At 36.9% G+C, this 22,314-nt stretch overlaps 1 protein-coding gene across 4 annotated transcripts in view; it reads right to left on the bottom strand.

Moving 5' to 3' along the window:
- Positions 1-574: 574 nt before the first annotated feature.
- PPA2 (inorganic pyrophosphatase 2) overlaps positions 575-22,314 on the bottom strand; it is a 96,874-nt gene continuing 75,134 nt past the window's right edge. For all 4 annotated transcript variants that reach the window (NM_001076396.2, XM_005207659.4, XM_005207660.4 and 1 more), the window contains 3 exon segments: positions 575-780; positions 2,027-2,063; positions 15,507-15,576. In NM_001076396.2, the coding sequence (NP_001069864.1) occupies positions 752-780; positions 2,027-2,063; positions 15,507-15,576 (136 nt within the window). In that variant the 3' untranslated portion in view covers positions 575-751.

Raw genomic sequence — 22,314 nt, 5'->3', positions numbered from 1 at the left:
CAGACGAATGGATAAGGACATTGTGGTACATATATACACAATGGAATATTACTCAGCTATAAAAAAGAAGGCATTTGAGTCAGTTCTAATGAGGTGGATGAAACTACAGCCTATTATATACAGAGTGAAGTAAGTCAGAAAGAGAAACACCAATATGGAATTTAGAAAGATAGTAACAATGACCCTATATGCAAGACAGCAAAAGAGACACAGATGTAAAGAACAGACTTTTGGATGATGTGGGAGAAGACAAAGGCAGGATGATATGAGAGAATAGCATTGAAACATGTATATTACCATAGGTCAAACAGATGACCAGTGCAAGTTTGATGCATGAAGCAGGGCACTCAAAGCTGGTGCACTGGGACAACGCAGTGGGAGAGGGGTTCAGGAGGGGGACACCTGTATACCCGAGGCAGATTCACGGTGATGTATGGCAAAACCACCACAGTATTGTAAAGTAATTAGCCTCCAATTAAAATAAACTAATTAAAAAAAAACTCAGTGCCTCTAAACTTCTGCTATGAAATTCAACAAAATCTTTTCATATCAATAAATATTCAAAGGCGACTAATTCAAAAATGTCAATGTTTATTTACACATTGCATATTGCAAAAAGCTTGAAGAAAAAAAAAGAAGTTTCAACAGGAAGTTAATTAGCAAATTCTGCCTGTTTCTAGCACTTGGGGGAGGCTGAATCTTGGCGTTCTTAGAGACTGGAATCCTGATGGCAGGTCTTCAGATGTTCTAATCACTTGCCAAGGAAGTGCCATACTTGATCTGTATTTAAAATGGGGAAGCAGGATGTTAGGGAAGGGGTGAAGAGGGAGGGAGGAGGGAAGAAAGGAGAAGACAAATTAAATTTAGACTTTCCAGAAGTATTCAGACAGATAAAAACAATCAGAACTTAGGGTGACACATTTCTATACTTAAAGTCACTCACCTTTAAACTCTTGTTCTAAGTTCTCTCATTTGGCTCAGGTCTGATATTCTAGAGACTCCCACTTTATTTTATACATCTTGCTGGGTTCTTTAGTCTTTACTGATTAATACTGAGGTTAAGTATCCTAGCTACAGCATGAAAGGTCTAGGCAAACCCTGTACTGTAAAATGTGACTGCCTGTCAAATAGCCCAGATGGGACAGTATTGCAAAGAAACAATGTTACTTCCCCCTATACGGAATAGAGCTTGCCTCCCCATGAAATTATTATCTATAGATTTGCTCCTTTCTAGACATCTTAGAACTTGGACCCACAGTAAATAGTTCTAATTTTTTCCTCCAAACTTGCAAGTTGAGTATTCTAATATTTTATATTAAAACAAAAAGACAAAAAACCTTGCAATATTTTAAAAGACAGATGATACATACATATTTTGAAATTTTTACTATGGAACATTTTTCTTTCTCACAACAGCTTTAAATAACGGTAATTTTAAAATTCTGTTTTTAATTCTACTTTAAATTTTGATTTTAACATCTTCAGTTAAAATGAGTGGGGACTTCCCTGGTGGTTCAGTGGTTAAGTATCCACCTTCCCAGTGCAGGTGACACAGGTTCTATCCCTGGTCGGGACCAGGGGAGCTAAGATCCCACACGCTGCAGGGCACCCAAGCCCACACGCTGCCCACGCATCACAGCAAAATCCCGCGTGCCGCAACCAAGACCCGATGCAGCCAAGTAAACAAATAGTAAGAATATAAAATGAGTGGTTCATTAAAATAATGATAGATAATAAATAAAATTTCACCAACGCGGACATTAGAAGTCTTAAAATTTATCTGAACTAGCTGGATAACTTCACCAACAAAGTCACTGCACAAACTACTTTCCAGACTAAAAGTAATAAACATGTATTGTCTGAAATTAGAAAATAACTGATTTCATCTGAAAGTTTTAATAACTATTTTAAAATGTACTTTACTTAGTTTATATCATTTTTAATCTATTGTATTGTTTTTGGTCTCCACTACTGTAAACAAATAAATTTACATATCTAGCTCCTTAAGAACCAACATATACCATACCTTCTTCATTACTTCCTTTATTCAATGAAAATGAAACCTGCAAGACAAGAACAGAGTCTCTGTTATAACAAATGTTTAGATGTGCAAACTATACTCAGAATTTAAAAAAAAAACAAAACATAAAATTATAGAAAAAAGTTTACACACAATGGTTCTCTAACCTAAAAAAAGTGAATACTCCTCTTTACCTTTTTATTATTATTGCCTATTCTTTTAAATAAACAAACGATAGGCTTAAGAGTCAAATAAGATAAAAAGCATTCTTAAAATTATTTTCTCTCATTAACCCATGGGAACTACTGAGAATATGAAGAGACATTTTCTTTCAGTTGCTTCCCTGGCTGGGGCTTTAGAATAAAAATCCGACACACACGTTCATAGACGTGCATGCATATGTGCAAAGAAGCACACACAGCTAAATTTAGCTATTTAGACAGCTAAATAGTGTGTGTGCTTCTTTGTCAAGCACACATGTGCATGAGTGCTAGAGTATTTAAATTATTTTTGTATTTTGATGACTGTGCCAAGATTCTTAGAATAGATATAATCTGTGGTAGACAAGATTGAAAGAAAAGTTTTTCTGAGATATAAGATTTTTCCTAATTATGAATACATTTTTAAAGTTTGTTTTTTTTTTTTTTCTCAAACTTTATTGGGAGATCTATTACTCACAGAAAAGAATGCAGAAAGCTCCAAAATATTAGAATAAAATCTATGTAACCATCACCCAAGTCAAGAAATGGAACATGCCAGGCACTTCCCCAATCATAGGCTCTTCTCCCTGAGGAATAACCACCACTCTGATTTTATAACACACTTTTCAGATTTCAAGTTTAATCATCAAGTTCTAATTCTCTCAATCTGCTCAGCCTCGGGGGGAAAGAGGCTGATATTTGAGGTCAGTGGCAAATGTACCAAAGGAACCATGTACCACACACCTGAGTATTCAACCTAAAAAGCATTACAGAAAAGAAATGAACAAACTATTCTAACTAAAACATTTATCATTACATTTAAAAGATAATTCTAAGAACTTTTAATTTATTTACTCTTAAAATAAATTTCTTGGTTGGTAGAATATATTCAGAATGTATAAAGCCCCATTTTGTCAAAGAAAACGAACCATAACACTCAGAGACAATAACTATGAAAGTCTGGGAATAAAGTTTTTTCACATTTTTCTATAATAATATTAATATATGCCAAAAGGGAGAGCAACATTAAATTGATTCTTAAACATAACACTTACAGAAAATGGAAGAACAGCAACAACAAAAATGCACAGAGCTACACTGTAAAGTGACCTAATCCCAACCCTCACTCCCAGGAGTCACCATCACTACATTTGCCTTGTAAGAAATAAAGGGAGGATTTTCAGTTACTTCCTTCTCCTAATTTCTCTATAGGGGATGAATGTGGGCACCCTCTACTCATCGAAGATAAATTCTCCAGGAAAATGAATTGCTTTATGAGTGAGTGAGTGAAAGCTGCTTAGTCATGTCCAACTCCTTGCGACCCTATGGACTATACAGTCCATGGAATTCTCCAGGCCAGAACACTGGATTGGGTAGCTTTTCCCTTCTCCAGGGGACCTTCCCAACCCAGGGATTGAACCCAGGTCTCCCGCATTGCAGGCAGATTCTTTACCAACTGAGCCACAATATGCACCCATTCTAAACATGCGATCTCCTCTCCTTTCCGGCTCCAAAAATATTTCTCACGAATAATCATTTCTTTAATTTCTTTCAGACAAATCTAGTGTTTTCATTACCGAAATATTACTCTTTTAATCAACCAAAGAAGGCTTACTCTGGCCTCTGTCCCTATTCATGTATAAACTTCATGTTAAATTAATATAACTTTAATACAACTGCTTTTTACTCCTTCAGATAGTCCCACTGGATCCTTGTGAAAGCATTTTCACCTGTAGGTTACATTTGTTCAAATTAATAAACATGATACACTCAACCCACATAAAATCTTGCTTTACTACATGATATGAGAATTGATATTCTTTTACTCTATTAGAAGGATTCAAAATTAAAAAGAAAAAAGCTTCTGGTTTTTCATTCAAGTGCAGTAGGGTTTCAGTTGAATGACATTACCTTGGGTATTCTCTCCTGGCATTTTGTTTCCATGGTTCATAAAGCAATTACTCTATATTCACGTTTTTCTTCTTACAGTTTTATTGAGATATAACTGAGATGCAGCATTGTATAAGTTTAAGGTGTACAGTATAATGATTTAATCTACATCATGAAATAATTACCACAATATGTTTAGTGAACATCCATCATTATCATATAGATACAAAATTAAATAATTTTTTCTCAGGATTTACTTTTTTAAAAGATTTTTTTATACAGACCATTTTTACAGTCTTTATTGAATTTAATACAATATTGCTTCTATTTTATGGTTTTGTTCCCTTTGGCCATGAGGCATGTGGGATCTTAGCCCCCCAACTGGGGATCAAACCCATACACCCTGCAATGGAAGAAGTCTTAATCACTGAACTACCAGGGGAGTTCCAGGATTTACCCTCTTAACAACTTTCACATATAACATACAGCACTATTAACTATATTTATCATGCTTTACATTATATCTCTAGTACTTACTTCTAACTGGAGGTTTGTACCTTTTGCTGCCTTCATTTAATTCTTCCTCCTCTCACTTTCCACCTCTGGCAACCACAAATCTGATCTCTTTTTCTATGAGTGATGAATGACCTACCACACTATGTTAGTTCCTGGCACACAATATAGTGATTTGGTATTTCTATACATTACAAAATAGTCACCACGATTAATCTAGTTACCATTTTTCATCACACAAAGATATTACAATGATACTGACCATATTCCCTTGTTGTACACTTCATCCCATGATTCACCTATTTGGTAACTGGAAGTACATTCACTTTGTTTTCACAATTTCTTTTCCGATTTATGAGTCAATAAAACATGACCAGTTCTTATTTATCCATAAACAAAATGTAAGAGTATTTTAAGTTTGTCTAAGTTTAATAAATGTTCTCTTCCTTTCATGAACATATACAATTGGCTAAAATTCTATTTTACTTTCACCTTCTTTGTTGATCTTTGAGTGGTAATGCAGTGAAGCTTTTAAGCAAAAAAGGAAAATGAAGAAGGAGATATAAGGTGACTAGAATCGGATCTGGATTTATCAAGAAAATACCTTATTTAAAGTTTTTTTAATAGTGAACTGCCACAAAGATGCTTATTTTCAGAATCACAAGTAAGAGAGATCTGTATGGCATGAATATTGTGGTGTGACCTCATTAGAAAAATCACACCCACAAAAAGTCTCCCCTCTAAAGGGAAACACAGTCCTCTTTGATAGAGATGTAAAGTGAGTGCCCCAGAGGGAAGGTCTCTTGCAGAGGCAGTCCAAGCAGTCCAGATAAGAGAACCTCCCAGTCAGACTGACTTCAGAACTTAGTTCTGAGTTGGCTTGATTTCAACAACCAGACGCCAAGGATGGTCATCTTGTTCTGAGATGTGCAAGGAAACTGTGGCTGCCATCCTCAGTAGCTCTAAGCAGAGATGAAGGGCATGCCCAAAGGAGATCATCTGAGAAGCACGCAGCTAAAAGTCCTATCCAACAACTCTAATGAACTGCAACATTATTCTGCTGGTTATCACTCCTCATATTTGAAACTATTTAACAATATTCACTCACTGGTAATTTCCTGTTAGGCCACAGAACCCCAAAATACACACTTCTAAACTACCTGGTCTATCGATTATCTTTGTTGTGGACTTCAAGAAAAACCTAAATATGGCTTTGATGTGAATTTTTTTTTTAAAAAGACTCACACTCACATGAGACACTTGATGATGGATTTATAAAGTCCTTCATCTGGATTCATCCTTGATTTAGAATGTAAATACAAACATGCAATTTATAAGACTGCTGGTAAACTTTAGTGATGAGAGACAGCTGGAGTATATATTGATGGCGTTAAATGCCATTGGAACTCCTTCTAAGGCCCTGGTCTCCTGAATGCACTGCTCTTTACAATTCAGCTAAGAAGTCTTTACCTCAAATATAAAATGACCATCCAAAATTTCACACAGCACTGTGGACATACTGATTTACTGAATAAATAAGATCTACCCAAGGTAGTCAGAATAATACTTTTAATTAAACTTGAAATTTCCCCTCACTTTTTTCCTTCAATGCACTCCTCTCCATGTCTCCATGCACATCAGCATTGTCATCTCCTAGCTTGCTGTGCTCCAGATTTGCACTCCGGAAACAGCTTACAGTGGAAGTCTGGTCAGGCGAAGGTGAAAACAAGTCAGACTGAGACAGCCAAGACTTCCCTGGGAGGTGTTCTATCCTCCCAGTTTTAGACGTCTTTCCCCTTTTGGGAAGTTTTCCATCACTGCTGTGATCTAAAGGTCCACAGTATCACAGGACTGGGTCCCTGCAGCTAGGCAGGAGTATGGTTACTGATTCTCTTTGGCCTGAATTGCAGACTCTAACAGCTTTAAATCTCTGTGGCCACCAGGCTGCGTAGGATCTGAGGCTAGGCCAGGATCCCACTGCAGTGGGTCTGGTTCTCTCAGTCCTATGTGCACTGAGATTGTGTGCAGAATCTCACAAAGTTGAAACTTTGGTGTTTTTTTCCTTCCAGTAAAGTAACTATAATCAGCGCATACTAAGTTCTTACCAAATAACCTAATTCAAACTTCTCCCAACTTTGCATGCTGCCCAGAGGGTGTCCATTTCCAGAGAGAGCAGAATACAAGGAAAGTACTTGAACAGAAAGACGTGTGTGGGAGAATTTTAGGGCAAGAAACTCCCAGACAGGATAATGGTTAAGTACTACACTGAGTTGTTATGTTGTGCACATTAACTCACTCTTTCTCCTAATCCTTTCTGTTAAGTCTCTGAAAAAAGACGACTTTTCATACAATAATTAAACTAGGTTGACTCTTCCACTGCTCATGCATTAATGGAATGGGATACCTCATGAAGAAGTGCTCTCTTCATCACTGGAAGTAGTGAAGAGGCTGGAATACTCAAAAAATATTCAAGAAGGGGCTTCTCTCCGTGGTCAAATTAGTTCAACAATACTATTAATACAATAGGGACAATAAACCCCAATATTTAATTAATACTTTCTAGCTGCTCTCCATTTTACCTGGACTACCTAATTCAGTTCTCCACAACAGCCCTCAGTACAAGGAAGATACTATTATTAGTTCCTTATTTTATAAATAAGGAAACCAAGGCATAAATAAGTTAAGCAATTTGTTTCCAACTGTGAATAGGAGTTGGGATTTGGATGCAGACAATCTGATTCCAGAAAACAATTTTTTTTTCCTTGAAGTTTTGCTGAACCAAAACTGACATGGGATAAACTGCACACATTTATAGTGTACGGTTTGATAAGTTTTGACATGTACACACACACACATACTCATGAAACCATTAACACTATTAAGATAATAATCATAGTCACTATCAATCCCAAGTCCCTTCCATCCCTGTAAGTGATTGTAATCCCTCCAACCAATCACCTGTTCTGTGTCAGTATACATTAGTGTCTGCAAATTCTAAAATTATAAATGGTATAATACATGTATATCTGCCTTTTTCTATTCCATATAATTTTTCTTTAATTCAGCCATGTCATAGCATGTATCAGTAATTCATTTCTTTTTATGGCTGAGTATTTCCTCATACGAATATACCACAATTTATTTCTATTGATAGAAATATGGTTTGTTTCCAATTTTTGTCTATTACAAATAAAGCCACCATAAATAAGTCTCTGTATGAACAAAGACTTCCATTTCTATTGGGGAAATATCTAATTAAGAGTGAAGTGGCTAGATCATATGGTAGGTATATGTTTAACTTTCTAAGAAAATGCCAAACTGTTTCCCAAAGTAGTTTTACCATTTTGCATCCCAACAAGCAGGGTGTGGGATCTCCAGTTTGGTTTTTGGTTTGCAGATACACATCCTCCCAATGACTGGTAAAGTTGAGCATCATCTCCTGTTTTCAGCATACCTTCTTTGGCAAAGTAGCCATTCGTATGTTTTGCAGTTTTTGTGGTGGGAGGGTGATGTTTTGTTTTCTTATTATTCAATTATGAGGATTCTTTAAGTTCTAGATACAAGTCCCTTTATCAGGCATACAACTTTCAAACATTTTCTTGCAGCATGTAGCTTATTTTCATTCTCCTAAGACTGTCATTTACAGAAAAAAAATTAATTTTTATGAAGTTCAACTTAACATTTAAACAAAACAGATTGTACTTGGAGTGCAAGGAGATCCAACCAGTCCATTCTAAAGGAAATCAACCCTGAATATTCACTGGAAAGACTGATGCTGAAGCTGAAACTTCAACACTTTGGCTACCTCATGCACAGAACTGACTCATTTGAAAAGACCCTGATGCTGGGAAAGATTGAGGGCAGGAGGAGAAGGGCACGACAGAGGGTCAGATACTTGGATGGCATAACCGACTCAATGGACATGGGTTTGGGTGGACTCCAGGAGTTGGTGATGGACAGGGAGGCCTGGCATGCTGCAGTTCATGGGGTTGCAAAGAGTCAGACACGACTGAGCAACTGAACTGAATTGAACTGAAGTTAGTGTTATATCTAAGAAATCTTGCCTAACTAACCCAAGGTCAAAATTGGTTTAGTTTTCTGTTTTAAATTTTGTCCTAGGATACACTTTAGAGAATTACAATACATAGTGCAATGTATGGATTAAAGTGTGTGTTTTTCCCCCATATGGAATAATCAACTGTTCACGAACTATTTGTTGAAAAGATTATTACTTCAAAAATCAGTTATCTACATATATGTAGGTCTATCTGTGGACTTGTTTTCAGTGATCTCTTCTGTAGTTTTACACCATTACTACACTCTTTTCATTACTGTAGTTGTGTAAAATGACTGTAAGTCAGGTAGAATTAGTATTCTAACCTTGTTCTCACAAAGTTATTGAGTCTAATTCTAGGTCCTTAGTATTTACATACATGGGTTTGCTGATTTCTACAAAAAAAGTGTATTGAAATCTGATTGATACTGCATTAAACCTGCAGATCAATTAAAGAATTGACATCATAACAATATTGAGTCTTCCAAATGATGAACATGAAATATTTTCCCATTTATTTAGTTCTACATCTATGGGCTATATGTGATAGTTTTCAGGGTTCAGGATCTTCATATATTTTTTTTCCAGATTTATTCTGAAGTGTTTCACATTTTTGAAGCCATTATAAATAATGTATTTATTTTTAGTTTCTAATTTTTCTTGCTAATACATAAAAACACAACTGTTTACTGTATACTGAGCCTGTATCCTGCAACCTTGCTAAAATCACTTATTATAATAGCTTTTAGGTTCATTTTATTGAATATTCAATATAGACATTCATGCATTTCCCTTTACAACCTGTATGCCTTTCCTTCTTTTTAATGCCTTACTGTACTGGCTAGAACCTTTGGTAAATGCTGAATAAAAGTAGCAGGAGTCAAGGCTCAGAGTTGTGTTTACAGAAAGATATTTTAAGTACAGATTTAATTTGTTTACACCTATTTCTTCTTCAGTTAGCTTTGGTATTTTATGTATTTCAAGGAATCTGTCCAGTTTCATCCAAATTCTGAAATTAACTGATGCAAAGTTTTTCTAATATTTCTCTACTGTTCTCCTGCTGCTGCTGCTGCTGCTGCTGCTGCTAAGTCACTTCAGTCGTGTCCGACTCTGTGCGACCCCATAGATGGCAGACCACCAGGCTCCTCTGTCCCTGGGATTCTCCAGGCAAGAACACTGGAGTGGGTTGCCATTTCCTTCTCCAATGCATGAAAGTGAAAAGTGAAAGTGAAGTCGCTCAGTCGTGTCTGACTCCTAGCGACCCCATGGACTGCCCTGCACCAGGCTCCTCCGTCCATGGGATTTTCCAGGCAAGAGTACTGAAGTGGGGTGCCATTTGACTGTTCTCCTATTATCTCCCAAATCAGTAGTGATGTCACTCGTCTCATTCCTGACATTAAAGATTTGTCTTCTCTTTTCTTTCCTGATCATTCTGGCTAAAGGTTTATCAATTTTGCTGGTCTTCACAAAGAATAAAGTTTTGGTTTCATTATTTTTTTTTCTGGGCATTCAAATTCTGTTAATTATTAAATACTACAAAAACACAGAAAATGTAAAGACCATTATAACAAATATCTATTCTCTGGATTTTTTTTAGAGTTAACATTTTGTTATTTCAGAAACTTTATAACTGAAGTCTCTTTTTCTCCCTATTCATCAAAAATAAAAACCTTATTTATTTTTATTCCTTCTCAGAAGTAACTTCTCCTAACCACTAGGAGGAACACTGGCTGAAACCAGTATTTATTGTTCTTATTTATGTTTTAAAAATGTGAAAAACATGTCTGTTTATATTCACTAAAAATCTATCGTGCTACTTGGAGTGTTTTAAAATTTATTTCAACAATACACACAATGTTGCAAACATTTTTTTCACCCAACACTACACTTTCAGATTTTATCCATGTGGAGTTACATAGTTTTATTTCACACATTTTACCTATGGTATAGTATTCCACTGTATAAGTATACTACAGTTTATCTACCCAGTTTTCTATTGACAGGCATTTGTTCAGTTTCCAACTTGCCCATGTCTGATTATAAAAAGACAGGTATTAGTGTCTCTATAGAATGTATATCTAGAAAGGTAACTTCAGAGTAGTGGGTTATAAGCACCTTCAACCATACTAGAAATTACTTAACTGCTTTTCAAGGTAGTTATACTAATTTATACTCCCGCAAGCGCATCAACTAGTATGAGAGGTCTCCTTTCCACATGTTTAAAAACACTTAAAAATGCTGGCCAATCTGATAACCATGAAATCGCACTGTGTCTTAAGTTTGATTTCACTGATCACTGCAGAAATAGAGCAAATTTTCACATGTTTTCTGGTAATGTAAATACCCTCTCTTGTGAGTTGCCCATTCATACTGCTTGCCCATTTCCCCCCTACTGGGTTATTTTCTTCCTGTTGATTTGAATAAATTGTTAATCCTTTTGTCACATCATGCAAAGATCTCCCAATCAGTGGCATATCTTTTAACTTATTCTGTGGTATCTTTAATTGTTTACAGATTAAAAAAACTTTGTTTAAATTTATCAGTCTTCTTTAGGTTATCCCTGCCCCTTTAATATTTCATATAAACTTTAGGATTATCTTACCAAGTTCAGTGAAAATCCTATTGGAATTCTTATAAAAACAGATTGACTTCTTTAATTAACATGGGAGATACTGTCATTTTCATAACTAAGTATTCTCTTGAACTGTTGATAAGTCTATTTGGGTTGTCTGTTTGTTCTTGATTTAACGTAGTTATTTATATTTTAAACAAGACTGGCAATTCATCTATGTTTAGAAAGGTATTGCCAAAAGCAACTTGGAGTATTCCTTTCTGATCACCTATAAACCTCCTATGTCTGTAATGTCTTTGTTTTAATTTTGGATATTGTTATTTATGTCTTCTCTCTTTCACAGTCCTTCCTATAATGGTGGTTTAGTCGCTAAGTTGTGTTCGACTCTTGTGACTCAGTGGACTGTAGCCCCCCAGGCTCCTCTGTCCATGAGATTCTCCAGGTAAGAATACTGGAATGGGTTGCCATTTCCTTCTCTGGGGGCTCTTCCCCACCCAGGGATTGAACCCGGGTCTCCTGCACTGCAGGCGGACTCCTGACCGACTGAGCCACCAGGGAATTAAGTCTGTCCATGTTGTCAGCTCTATATGACGAAAACCCAGCTGCTGTTTTAACAGATCCTTTCCATATCTCCTTGTTTTCTATTTCATTAAATATTTGCTCTACCCTATATAACTTTCTTTCCGATAATGTGAAAAGACAGGAAAAAAACAGAAATTCTTGAGTTGAACATTTAGCCTCTCAACTTTCTTTCTTTATTTCTGCTGTATATTTTAAAAAACTGTTTTTGCAGCATCATGCAAGTTTTGACACAGAGTGATTTAGTTATTCATTTTAAATATTTTATAATTTGTTACAATTCATTTTTTTGGCATGACATATAGTAGTGTTTTTAGTTTCCAAACAACAAGGATTTTGGATTTTTTTCTTTTAATATTTTTTAACTGATTGGTAACTGTGTTATACTACTGACAGAGAACGTGGTTTGCATTACCTCAACTCCTTAGCATTTTTTTTCCAACTCTTTTTGTGGCCTAAGGAGATCAGCCCTGGGATTTCTTTGGAAGGAATGATGCTAAAGCTGAAACTCCAGTACTTTGGCCACCTCATGTGAAGAGTTGACTCATTGGAAAAGACTCTGATGCTGGGAGAGATTGGGGGCAAGAGGAGAAGGGGACGACAGAGGATGAGATGGCTGGATGGCATCACTGACTTGATGGACGTGAGTCTGAGTGAACTCCAGGAGTTGGTGATGGACAGGGAGGCCTGGCGTGCTGCGATTCATGGGGTCGCAAAGAGTCGGACACGACTGAGCAACTGATCTGATCTGATCAGACTCATTTAACATCTTCAAATCTATCTTAAGATAATATTACCTAAGTTGATTAACCTGTAAGAATGAGTTCGCTTATTTTAAGCCCACTAATAAACCTTGGGGTTATAGTTTGTTTCCATATAGGCCCAGGATTGATGTGGTATGAATATGATCAAATTTGATGGATGACTGTGATGTCTTAAGTTGCTCTGAGCAAGCAAAGGACAAATAAAAGTCGACAGTCCTTTGAAGTCAGTGCAACATTCAGTATATAGCAATAGAGAGATATGGGAATCTATACCTAAGCAATGCTGATTCAAACATCTCAATGTGGTTTTGAAGATATAAAGTGAAAGTCGCTCAGTCATGTCTGACTCTACGACCCCATGGACTATACACAGTCCATGGAATTCTCCAGGCCAGAATACTGGAGCGGGTAGCCATTCCCTTCTCCAGGGGGTCTTCCCAACCCAGGGATCGAACCCATTGAAGGCGGATTCTTTACCAGCTGAGGTGGATTCTTTACCAGCTGAGCCACCATGGAAGCCCAAGAATACTGGAGTGGGTACCCTATCCCTTTTCCAGGGGATCTTTCCAACCCAGGAATCAAACTGGGGTCTCCTGCATTGCAGGCGGATTCTTTACCAGCTGAGCTACCAGGGAAGAGATAAAATGCCAAGTCAAAATGCTCTGACTACAAAAAATTTCATTATTACAAGCTGATAAAATCCTCTTGACTAAATGTTACCTAATCTGAGCTCCAAAATCACTAATGAGGCTGCTAAAAGAACAATTCTTTGACTTACAAATTTTTAGTGGTGAAATCCCATATACAGTAATTTTCACTAGAGCTGATGAAGGACTGCTTTCTCTGCATTTTTATTTTCTACTACAGCTTTCTCAGTGAAAAATCAGCATAGCACCTTCTTCATCATTATGAAACAGAGCAAAGCTACCAAATCATATAATTAAATCTGGATGTTAATGTTTCTGAATTCTAATCTTGTCCCCCATATCTAACTACCTAGATCATATCCATGTTCTCCAATTATTTTAAGAGGACTTTCCCTACTAAAATGTTAGGAATTTTTTTTTTTTTTTTAAGATGTAAGACAGAAACTTTCATCTTGCAGCTAACTTCAAAACAAGTCTGTTATACTTATCATTTATAAATTTGAAACTAAAAAGGAATAGTCTTTTTTCTTTTTTTAGCTGCACGTGGGATCTAGTTTCCTGACCAGGGATCAAACTCCGGTCTCCTGCATTGGGAGTGTGGAGTCTTAGCCACTGGATCACCAGTGAAGTCCCATAAAGTGGAATGGTCTTAATCTGAGATTAAGGGGAGACTACATGAATAAAGATAAAAAGTTATTAACTTGTTTTCCTCTATTTTTTTCTTAAAGAATAATAAATGAGAACTAAGTTCAGAATGTAATTGACACAGATACAAAGCTGAAAACTTGGAGAAAATAAACTGACATCGTAGCGTGCATGATTATCAGGGCTCTCCTGAACCTTCCTTGCCTCCCTAGAGCCCATTCTTGCCAACACAGCCGGAGTGATATTGTTAAAATCTAAGTCAGATCATATCATTATATCATACCTTTGCTCAAAACCTTTCAATGGTTCCATCTTATTCAGAATAAAAAATGAAATTCTTAAAATAATCTTTACAGGGTGTTTTCCACAAGGTCTTTCATAATAATTTGCCTCCATTTTCACCCTAGACCAAACATTTTTGATCTCAGCTCCTCCTTTCTCCCCTAGACTCCCCTACTCCACCAGTCACTGTGGTTTCTTGGGTGTTTCGTGAACACATCAAGCACCCACTTGCCTCATGGCCTTCGGTCTGCGGTGTGGAATGCTCTTTGTTCAGACAGTCACATGGCATAGTCCCTGACCATCTACAAATCTAGATTCAGGTCAGTTCTCAGTTCATGCGGCTATCCCCCACTGCTTCCCAGGCACTACAGGCCCGCCCCACCCCCGACTCCAGGCACTGTATCCCCTCTTCCCTGGCTCATTTTTCATCACTGCATTTATCACATTCAGAAACACTTTATATTTCACTTGAATATTTATTATCCATCACTGCAACTAGAATGTTAGCTATACGAGGACAGGTTTTTGTATCTTCTCTGTAATACTGCATCTCCAGTACCTAGAATCTAACCACACATAGTAGGCAATAATTAAACAGCTGATTAATTAGTGAAAAACAATTCAAAGCAGCCATTGTGAGTAAACATTTTTGTTGGTCCTGAAGTAAAGAGCTAAACTCACTAGTTTTCTATCTGATAATTAGTTTAAGGAAAAAACCCCAGAAACCTTTAATTTATAGATGGGATTTCTAGCCTTAGATCACTCCTGAACATGCTTTACACAGCAATATTACTTGATTATCTGAATTTGAATTTTCTTATTTAGTGGTCTCCAAGTCAAGTATTACTTTACTAATAAATTCAGTTGCCTCAAGGCAGCATTATCACTAAGACCTGTAAAAATCTGAAGATATTCTCCTTAGAGAAGGAAAGTTTGTGAGGTAACCAAACTAAATGGAAAAAAAAAGGAAAAGAAACTTTTTTTTTTCTTGAGACAAAATGCACCCATGCCAGCAGCCAGTCACAATTTAGACACTGAGTAGATAACTTGTGAGGACAGGTTAGTGCAGAGGAGCACTAATGGATTTAAACAATAATAAACTGGTGAAAAATAGTATCATATGAAATTAGTTACATGGTTAATGTACTTCAGAAAACAGAACAACAGTAACAAGTTTGAAATCTAAATTCCTTGGATACAAAATAATTTTAATGTTAGTTTTTAATGTTATCCTCCCCAAAAGATATGATACATTTCACTGATAGATTTTTCAGAATTTCTGTTAGACTTCCCCATGACATTTACTAGAATAAAGGATGCTTTGGACATCTGTTGCTTACCGATTCAACTAATGATCTTGCTTCCTCTTGAGAGCAATGGAAAGGGCTATCACATACCTGCACATTTGTGCTGGAGAGGAAAAGAGAATATAACTGTTAGACAGGATAAAAAAGGAGCAATTACCAAAAATAAAACCAATTCTCAAACACTTTACATTTAAGTGTATGATCCCAGCCAATAGTTACAGAGTCTCCAGATCTCACTTGGTAACACACACACTCTCTCTCTCGCCCCTCTAATCCCACCTCAAAAGGAGACAAGGGATCTTCTAATGTAGAATGCTACAGCACTGTAGGAATGTGATTAAGATACCCTAAAAAAGAACCTGCATGAATATAAATTAGGACAAATGAGAGTCTTGTACATTCCTTCAGGCAAAGTTAGAGAGTGTTCCACAGCATTGCACTCTTCAGAACTTGAAAAAAAAACCAAATGATAGTATACAAATGTAAATACTACTCTGGTATATGTAAAAGGCATTCCACTACCCTTCACCGTTACTGAAGAAAAGAGAAACAAATTTGACCCACAGATCGAGGATCATAAGGAAGAATTTTCCTTTAAGTGAGGTGGTAAACACTGTAGAGGCTCAGACAGGTATGAAAGGCTGAGCTCAGAGTGGTGAGAGGAAGCCACATGACACCAAGACTGAGCTTCTGTGCAGGTACGCAAGTGCAGCAAGGCACGGACAGCAGCTCCTCCCACGGTCAGAGAAGGTTCTGTGAGGCCAGAGCCTTCAAACACAGTGCAGACCAGCCTACTCTCTCCACAAGTATGCCGCCCACCACGTCTTCCTTACTTCCCAGATGAAAGCATAGGCATTACTCCCGTCAAACTTTTTAAGTCTGATTTTTAAAAAAATTTCATCAAAGAAATCAGATTAAAGTGGATCCAGAAAAAGGTAGTAGAGAAGGGAGTTAAAACCAAATTAATTTTTTCAAAATTGAAGAAATAAATGATTAGCAGATCCCTAAGGGAGATAATTAATAGATGAAACACACACACACATACATACACAGGCTCCCCAAGTAGATCTTAGGCATACACATTATCAAATTTATTTTGGCGATGGCTTTATGAAATATTCTGGGACATATATGATAAAAAGATCTGTCTAGCTATTTATCTTTTAAACTACATATGTCTATAATCAGATACTGGATACACAGTGATTATGAAAGTGGTCATTTTGCTTTGTACTCAGACTCAGTGTGGAATTTGTTTTCATTCCTTGCATGAATGTTGATGTTTGATGAAAGCTGGCATTATCATCTTTAAGAATAAACTACTCTCTTCTCCACAGCCCTTGTTTAAGTAAGCTAAAAACTGAAAAAGGTAAGGTCTTATAATTGAGATATTTCTCTAAAGAAAATCTAAATTTAAAAGGAACAAGGCAAAAAAACAGACACTACAAAGTCTTAAGTGCTACTCCTCTGAAGAAAGCATGGTGTATAATGAATATGCTATACATAAGGTCTTACGTATATACACATGGCATCCAGTCCTATTCACTTCATGGCAAACAGATGGGTAAAATGTGGAAACAGTGTCATTTTCTTGGGCTCCAAAATCAATGCAGACAGTGACTGCAGCCACAAAATTAAAAGATGCTTACTCCTTGGAAGAATAGCTGTGACAAACCTAGACAGTATATTAAAAAGCAGAGATACCACTTTGCCGACAAAGGTCTGTCTAGTCAAAGCTATGGTTTTTCCAGTAGTCATGTGCAGGTGGGAGAGTTGGACCATAAAGAAGGCTGATCACCAAAGAATTGATGCTTTTGAACTGTTGTACTGGGGAAGACTCTTGAGAGTTCCTTAGACAGCAAGGAGATCAAATCAGTCAATTCTAAAGGAAATAAATAAAGAATATTCACTGGAAAAACTGATGCTGAAGGCTCCAGTACTTTGGCCACCTGATGTGAAGAGCTGATTCATGGGAAAAGACCCTGATGCTGGGAAAGACTGAGGGCAAGAGGAGAAGGAGATGACAGAGGATGAGATGGTTGGATGGCATCACTGACTCAATGGACATGAGTCTGAGCAAATTCAGGGAGACAGTGAAGGACAGAGAAGCCTGGCATGCTGCAGTTCATGGGGTCACAAAGAGTCGGGCACGACTTAGCAACTGAACAACACCCCAAGGTTATTAACATTATAACTACACCAAAGGGAAACATTCAGTGGGGATTCTGGGAAAACGATGATGAGAGAAAAGGGAGTCTTCTGTAAAAATGGCTGCCAGATAAAATACAGAAAATCCAGTTAAGTCTGAAATTCAGATAAACAGCAAATTATTTTTTGTATAAATATGCCCCAAGTATTACATGAGACATTTAAAGTCTGAAATTTAGATTTGAGTGGGTATCCTATATTTTTATCTGTTAAACCTGATAACCTATTTCTAAAGTAAACTTCTACTCCCACAACAAAGCAAAGCCATCAACAGAAATGTTAGGCAAGAAAAAATATTCAAGGCAGTACTGTAAATTTTAAAAACCGAGTAAGTTAAAAAATATCCCCAATAAAATATCTCGACAAGTAACCAGTAAAACCTAGGAAAGTCAATAGGCTTTGCCATTTTTCACCCTGGACAAATTATTAGCATGGCTGTTTTAGGCATGAAACGGAAGGTATATACAAATGGACTTAGGAGACTCTTGCATAATATATAACACACAAAAGAGGAGAGATAAGAAGTAACAAAGCCCCTTGTAACTACTGCTGCAATAGTAACCACAACAATAACAACAACAATAATAATAGCATTTTATTGCTACAAATAGTGCCACCTTCCTCACTAATAACCTTCTAGTTAATGAAGAATAAAACCTGGGTTGCGATATGCTTTCCTCAGGATTTACTTTGGATGTTTGAAGGTATGATAAAAGGCAAGTTATCAAGAAATATTTTTATTTCCTCTGAACTGGCCCTTATATAAAAATTTATACTGATTCATATTTATTGATTGATTAAAAAAATTATTCTTATACCAACATATTTAGGACATTTTTAAATGCTGGGGCCACAATACTGAACCATGGAACCTCCCTGGACATTAAAATATTCAGGGTTCTTTCTAGCTATGTCTATGCCCTACGGGAGGAAAAGCAGTACAATCCCTTCAAGGAAAGATGACTAAACTGATGGTGCTTACTATAAATGAGATTAAAAATAAAGATGCAGGGGAACTTCCTTGGCAGTCCAGTGGTTAAGACTACAGGCTTCTTATGCAAGGGCCACAGGTTTGACTGCTGGCTGAGAAACTAAGATCCCACATGCTATGTAATGCAGCCAAAAATCATCATCATCATCACAAGGAAGAATGTGCTGCTTTCCTTTTAATAGTAAGACATTCAATATTTTGCTCTAAATTTATAATCATTGTATAGCCTTTGCTGACTACATCATTTGCTGACCAAAACAAGCAGACATACTAGCCCAAAAGATCAACAACATCAAAATTTCTGTGCACAACAAACCAAATTTCACTTACAAATAATAAAAAAATTAACAGATACATAATAAGGAAAATTAGTGATTAAATAAAAAGAAACAGAAAGAGAAAATTACCTGCAAATAATAAAAAATATCTAAAAGATGAAATTTACAGGACCAACAATATGGAATTTTAGTGAAGAGAAAATTATTTTCTTCAAGACAATCAAATCAGACAAAGGCCCACACTCATCCCCAAGGACAGGGTCCAAGATTCAGATTGGTCAAGGTTTTTCTTTCCAAAGCAAAACAGTCAAGGACAACGGAGAGAGAAGATTTAAAGAGATACGAATGACGATGATGATTTGGGACCATAACCTCCAGAGTTCATTGAAGAAAACTAGCATTGATGTAAATCTACATAAAGCTAAAAGAACTGGAGTTATATATGGACTAAATATATCTTTCTCTGGAAAGGTAGAAACAGCTTCAAGACTTAAATAATTTGAAACAATATATATACATATATATGAAAAAACATATATACATATATTGAAAATGTCATATAAATATTTATATAATTTTTTCATTCAGTAAGCATGTTCAAACTACCTACTATGTGCCAAGTCCTATCACTTGGGCTAAAATACAAACTCAATTTAGACCATAAAAAAAGTAATAAAACAGACTCCAAGTTCTACCTAGATGTGTGGAAAGCAGCGATATGAGAACACAGTGAGGGTACAGTTAATCATGCACATAACAAATGAAACCACTTTGCAGAAGTAACATCTCAACTGCTTTTTTTGACGACTGAGCAGGCATTCATGGAGGAAAGACAATGAAAGAGGAGGAAAAGAACATGAGGCTGGAAAAGTCGGTTTAGACACAATGTTTAATACAGAGAAGAGCTGGATTAGATCCTATAATTGAAGAGAGTCGCAAGAAGATTTTAAGCACAAAAATGACGATCACATCTGTATTTTTCAAAGATAAATCTAATGGTATGTCTTGTAAAGATGATGTTAAACAGAGTAGCTACAATATAAAACAATTACAAGTAAAGAAATTAAAGCAGTTATTAATTAGAAGGGCAGCTGAGAATCAGTCAAAACTTGAAAAATCTGGATCAGAATAATGATCAGTGACATAAAACAAACTGGTGAAATGAAGAGTTCAGTCCTGATTTCTTAAGAATAAAGTAGATATATAAATCGTGATTAAAGAGAATCTGAGAAGAGTTGAAGAGTAATAAAACCAAATGACAAAAACTGTATTTTTCCTCCAGAGAATTTCAAGTTGCTTTCAGTAAAAACAGCAATAACTTAATTATCCCTGCTAAAAAAACTATGCAGCTTCCAGAGTAAACAGTAAGCAGTGGGGAAAAAGAATAAAAACAACAACAATAAAACTTATTTGGAAAAAGAGAATTAAGTAATTTAGTAAATGCAGGGCTCCTAGAAACAGAAGAGTTACTACTGGACTTAAAACACAACATATATTTTTTTACTTTAAAATATTATCCAACAATCACTCCAACATGTATTTACTGAGTGGCTATTACATGCCAGGCATGTAGAATATAAATATGAATATTTATGAAGAATATAAAGAAGAATACGGCATCTTTATTCATTCATCTACGTTTGAGGAAATTATACTCCAGAGGAGACAAATTCATAAAACAAGCAGTTAATGAATAAATGCAGTGATAAGACTATACAGCAGGGCAAGGAATAGCACTTTAGCTAGGTATAATGGCACCTTAGTGAGCACAAGGCTAGGATGAGGGAAAGTTTCCCAGAGAAAGCGAAGTCAAAACAAAGTCTTAACAGATGAGTAAGCCAGCCAGTTTAAGAAGTGAGAAGAAAATCATGGCAAAGGAGACAAAATGAGAAATGCCCCAGAGATCAATAAAAGCACGGAGTTGTGAGGAGTGACAGGTGGTTCTAAGTTACTGGAACATGAAATAAAAGGCAAAAAGTGATGGGAAATGAGGCTGCGTGGCAAGAGGGACCAATTGTCTGTTCTCTGAAAAATTTAGATTTATAGTTTTTAAGCAAATGGCTCATCAGAAGCCAGAGAGCTTCTAAAACATACTGATACTTAGATCCTTCTCCTCAAAGATCCTAATTCATCAGATTTAAAGAAGAGGACAACAAACTTGAGCTTTCTGATGGTTTCCCTAGGTAACTGCACTGTACTATATATACTGTGTGAGAGAACTACTGTGATAAACACTGCCTTCAGTTCAGACTTAAACCTATTTACATGGAGAGAACAGGTAAAAAAGGAAGGTGGGAAGGTTTGGTAATCGAAGGCAATGGGACCCCACTCCAGTACTCTTGCCTGGAAAATCCCATGGGTGGAGGACCCTGGTGGGCTGCAGTCCATGGGGTCATGAAGAGTTGGAGATGACTGAGCAATTTCACTTTCACTTTTCACTTTAATGCACTGGAGAAGGAAATGGCAAGCCACTCCAGTGTTCTTGCCTGGAGAATCCCAGGGACAGGGGAGCCTGATGGGCTGCCGTCTATGGGGTCACACAGAGTCGGACACGATTGAAGCGACTTAGCAGCAGCAGCAGCAACACAGTACACTGTAAGGAACTGAATTCAGTTCAGTTGCTCAGTTGTGTCTGACTCTGCGACTCCATGAACTGTGGCACGCCAGGCCTCCCTGTCCATCACCAACTCCCAGAGTCCACACAAACCCATGTCCATCGAGTCGGTGATGCCATCCAGCCATCTCATCCTCTGTCGTCCCCTTCTCCTGCCCTCAATCTTTCCCAGCATCAGGGTCTTTTCAAATGAGTCAGGTCTTTACATCAGGTGGTCAAAGTATTGGAGTTTCAGCTTCAACATCAGTCCTTCCAATGAACACCCAGGACTGATCTCCTTTAGGAAGGACTGGTTGGATCTCCTTGCAGTCCAAGGGACTCTCAAGAGTCTTCTCCAATACCACAGTTCAAAAGCATCAATTCTTCGGTGCTCAGCTTTCTTCACAGTTCAACTCTCACGTCCATACATGACCGCTGGAAAAACCATCGCCTTGACTAGATGGACCTTTGTTGACAAAGTAATGTCTCTGTGTTTTAATATGCTGTCTAGGTTGGTCATAACTTTCCTTCCAAGGAGTAAGCGTCTTTTGATTTCACGGCTGCAGTCACAATTTTGGAGCCCAGAAAAATAAAGTCAGCCGCTGTTTCCACTGTTTCCCCATCTATTTCCCATGAAGTGATGGGACCGGATGCCATGATCTTTGTTTTCTGAATGTTGAGCTTTAAGCCAACTTTTTCACTCTCCACTTTCACTTTCATCAAGAGTCTCTTTAGTTCTTCTTCACTTTCTGCCATAAGGGTGTGTCATCT

This window comes from Bos taurus, chromosome 6 (assembly GCF_002263795.3).
Source record: "Bos taurus isolate L1 Dominette 01449 registration number 42190680 breed Hereford chromosome 6, ARS-UCD2.0, whole genome shotgun sequence".
NCBI classification, from domain to species: domain Eukaryota; kingdom Metazoa; phylum Chordata; class Mammalia; order Artiodactyla; family Bovidae; genus Bos; species Bos taurus.
The sequence above is the reverse complement of the archived record's forward strand: the minus strand, read 5'-3'. Positions and strand labels throughout refer to the sequence as shown.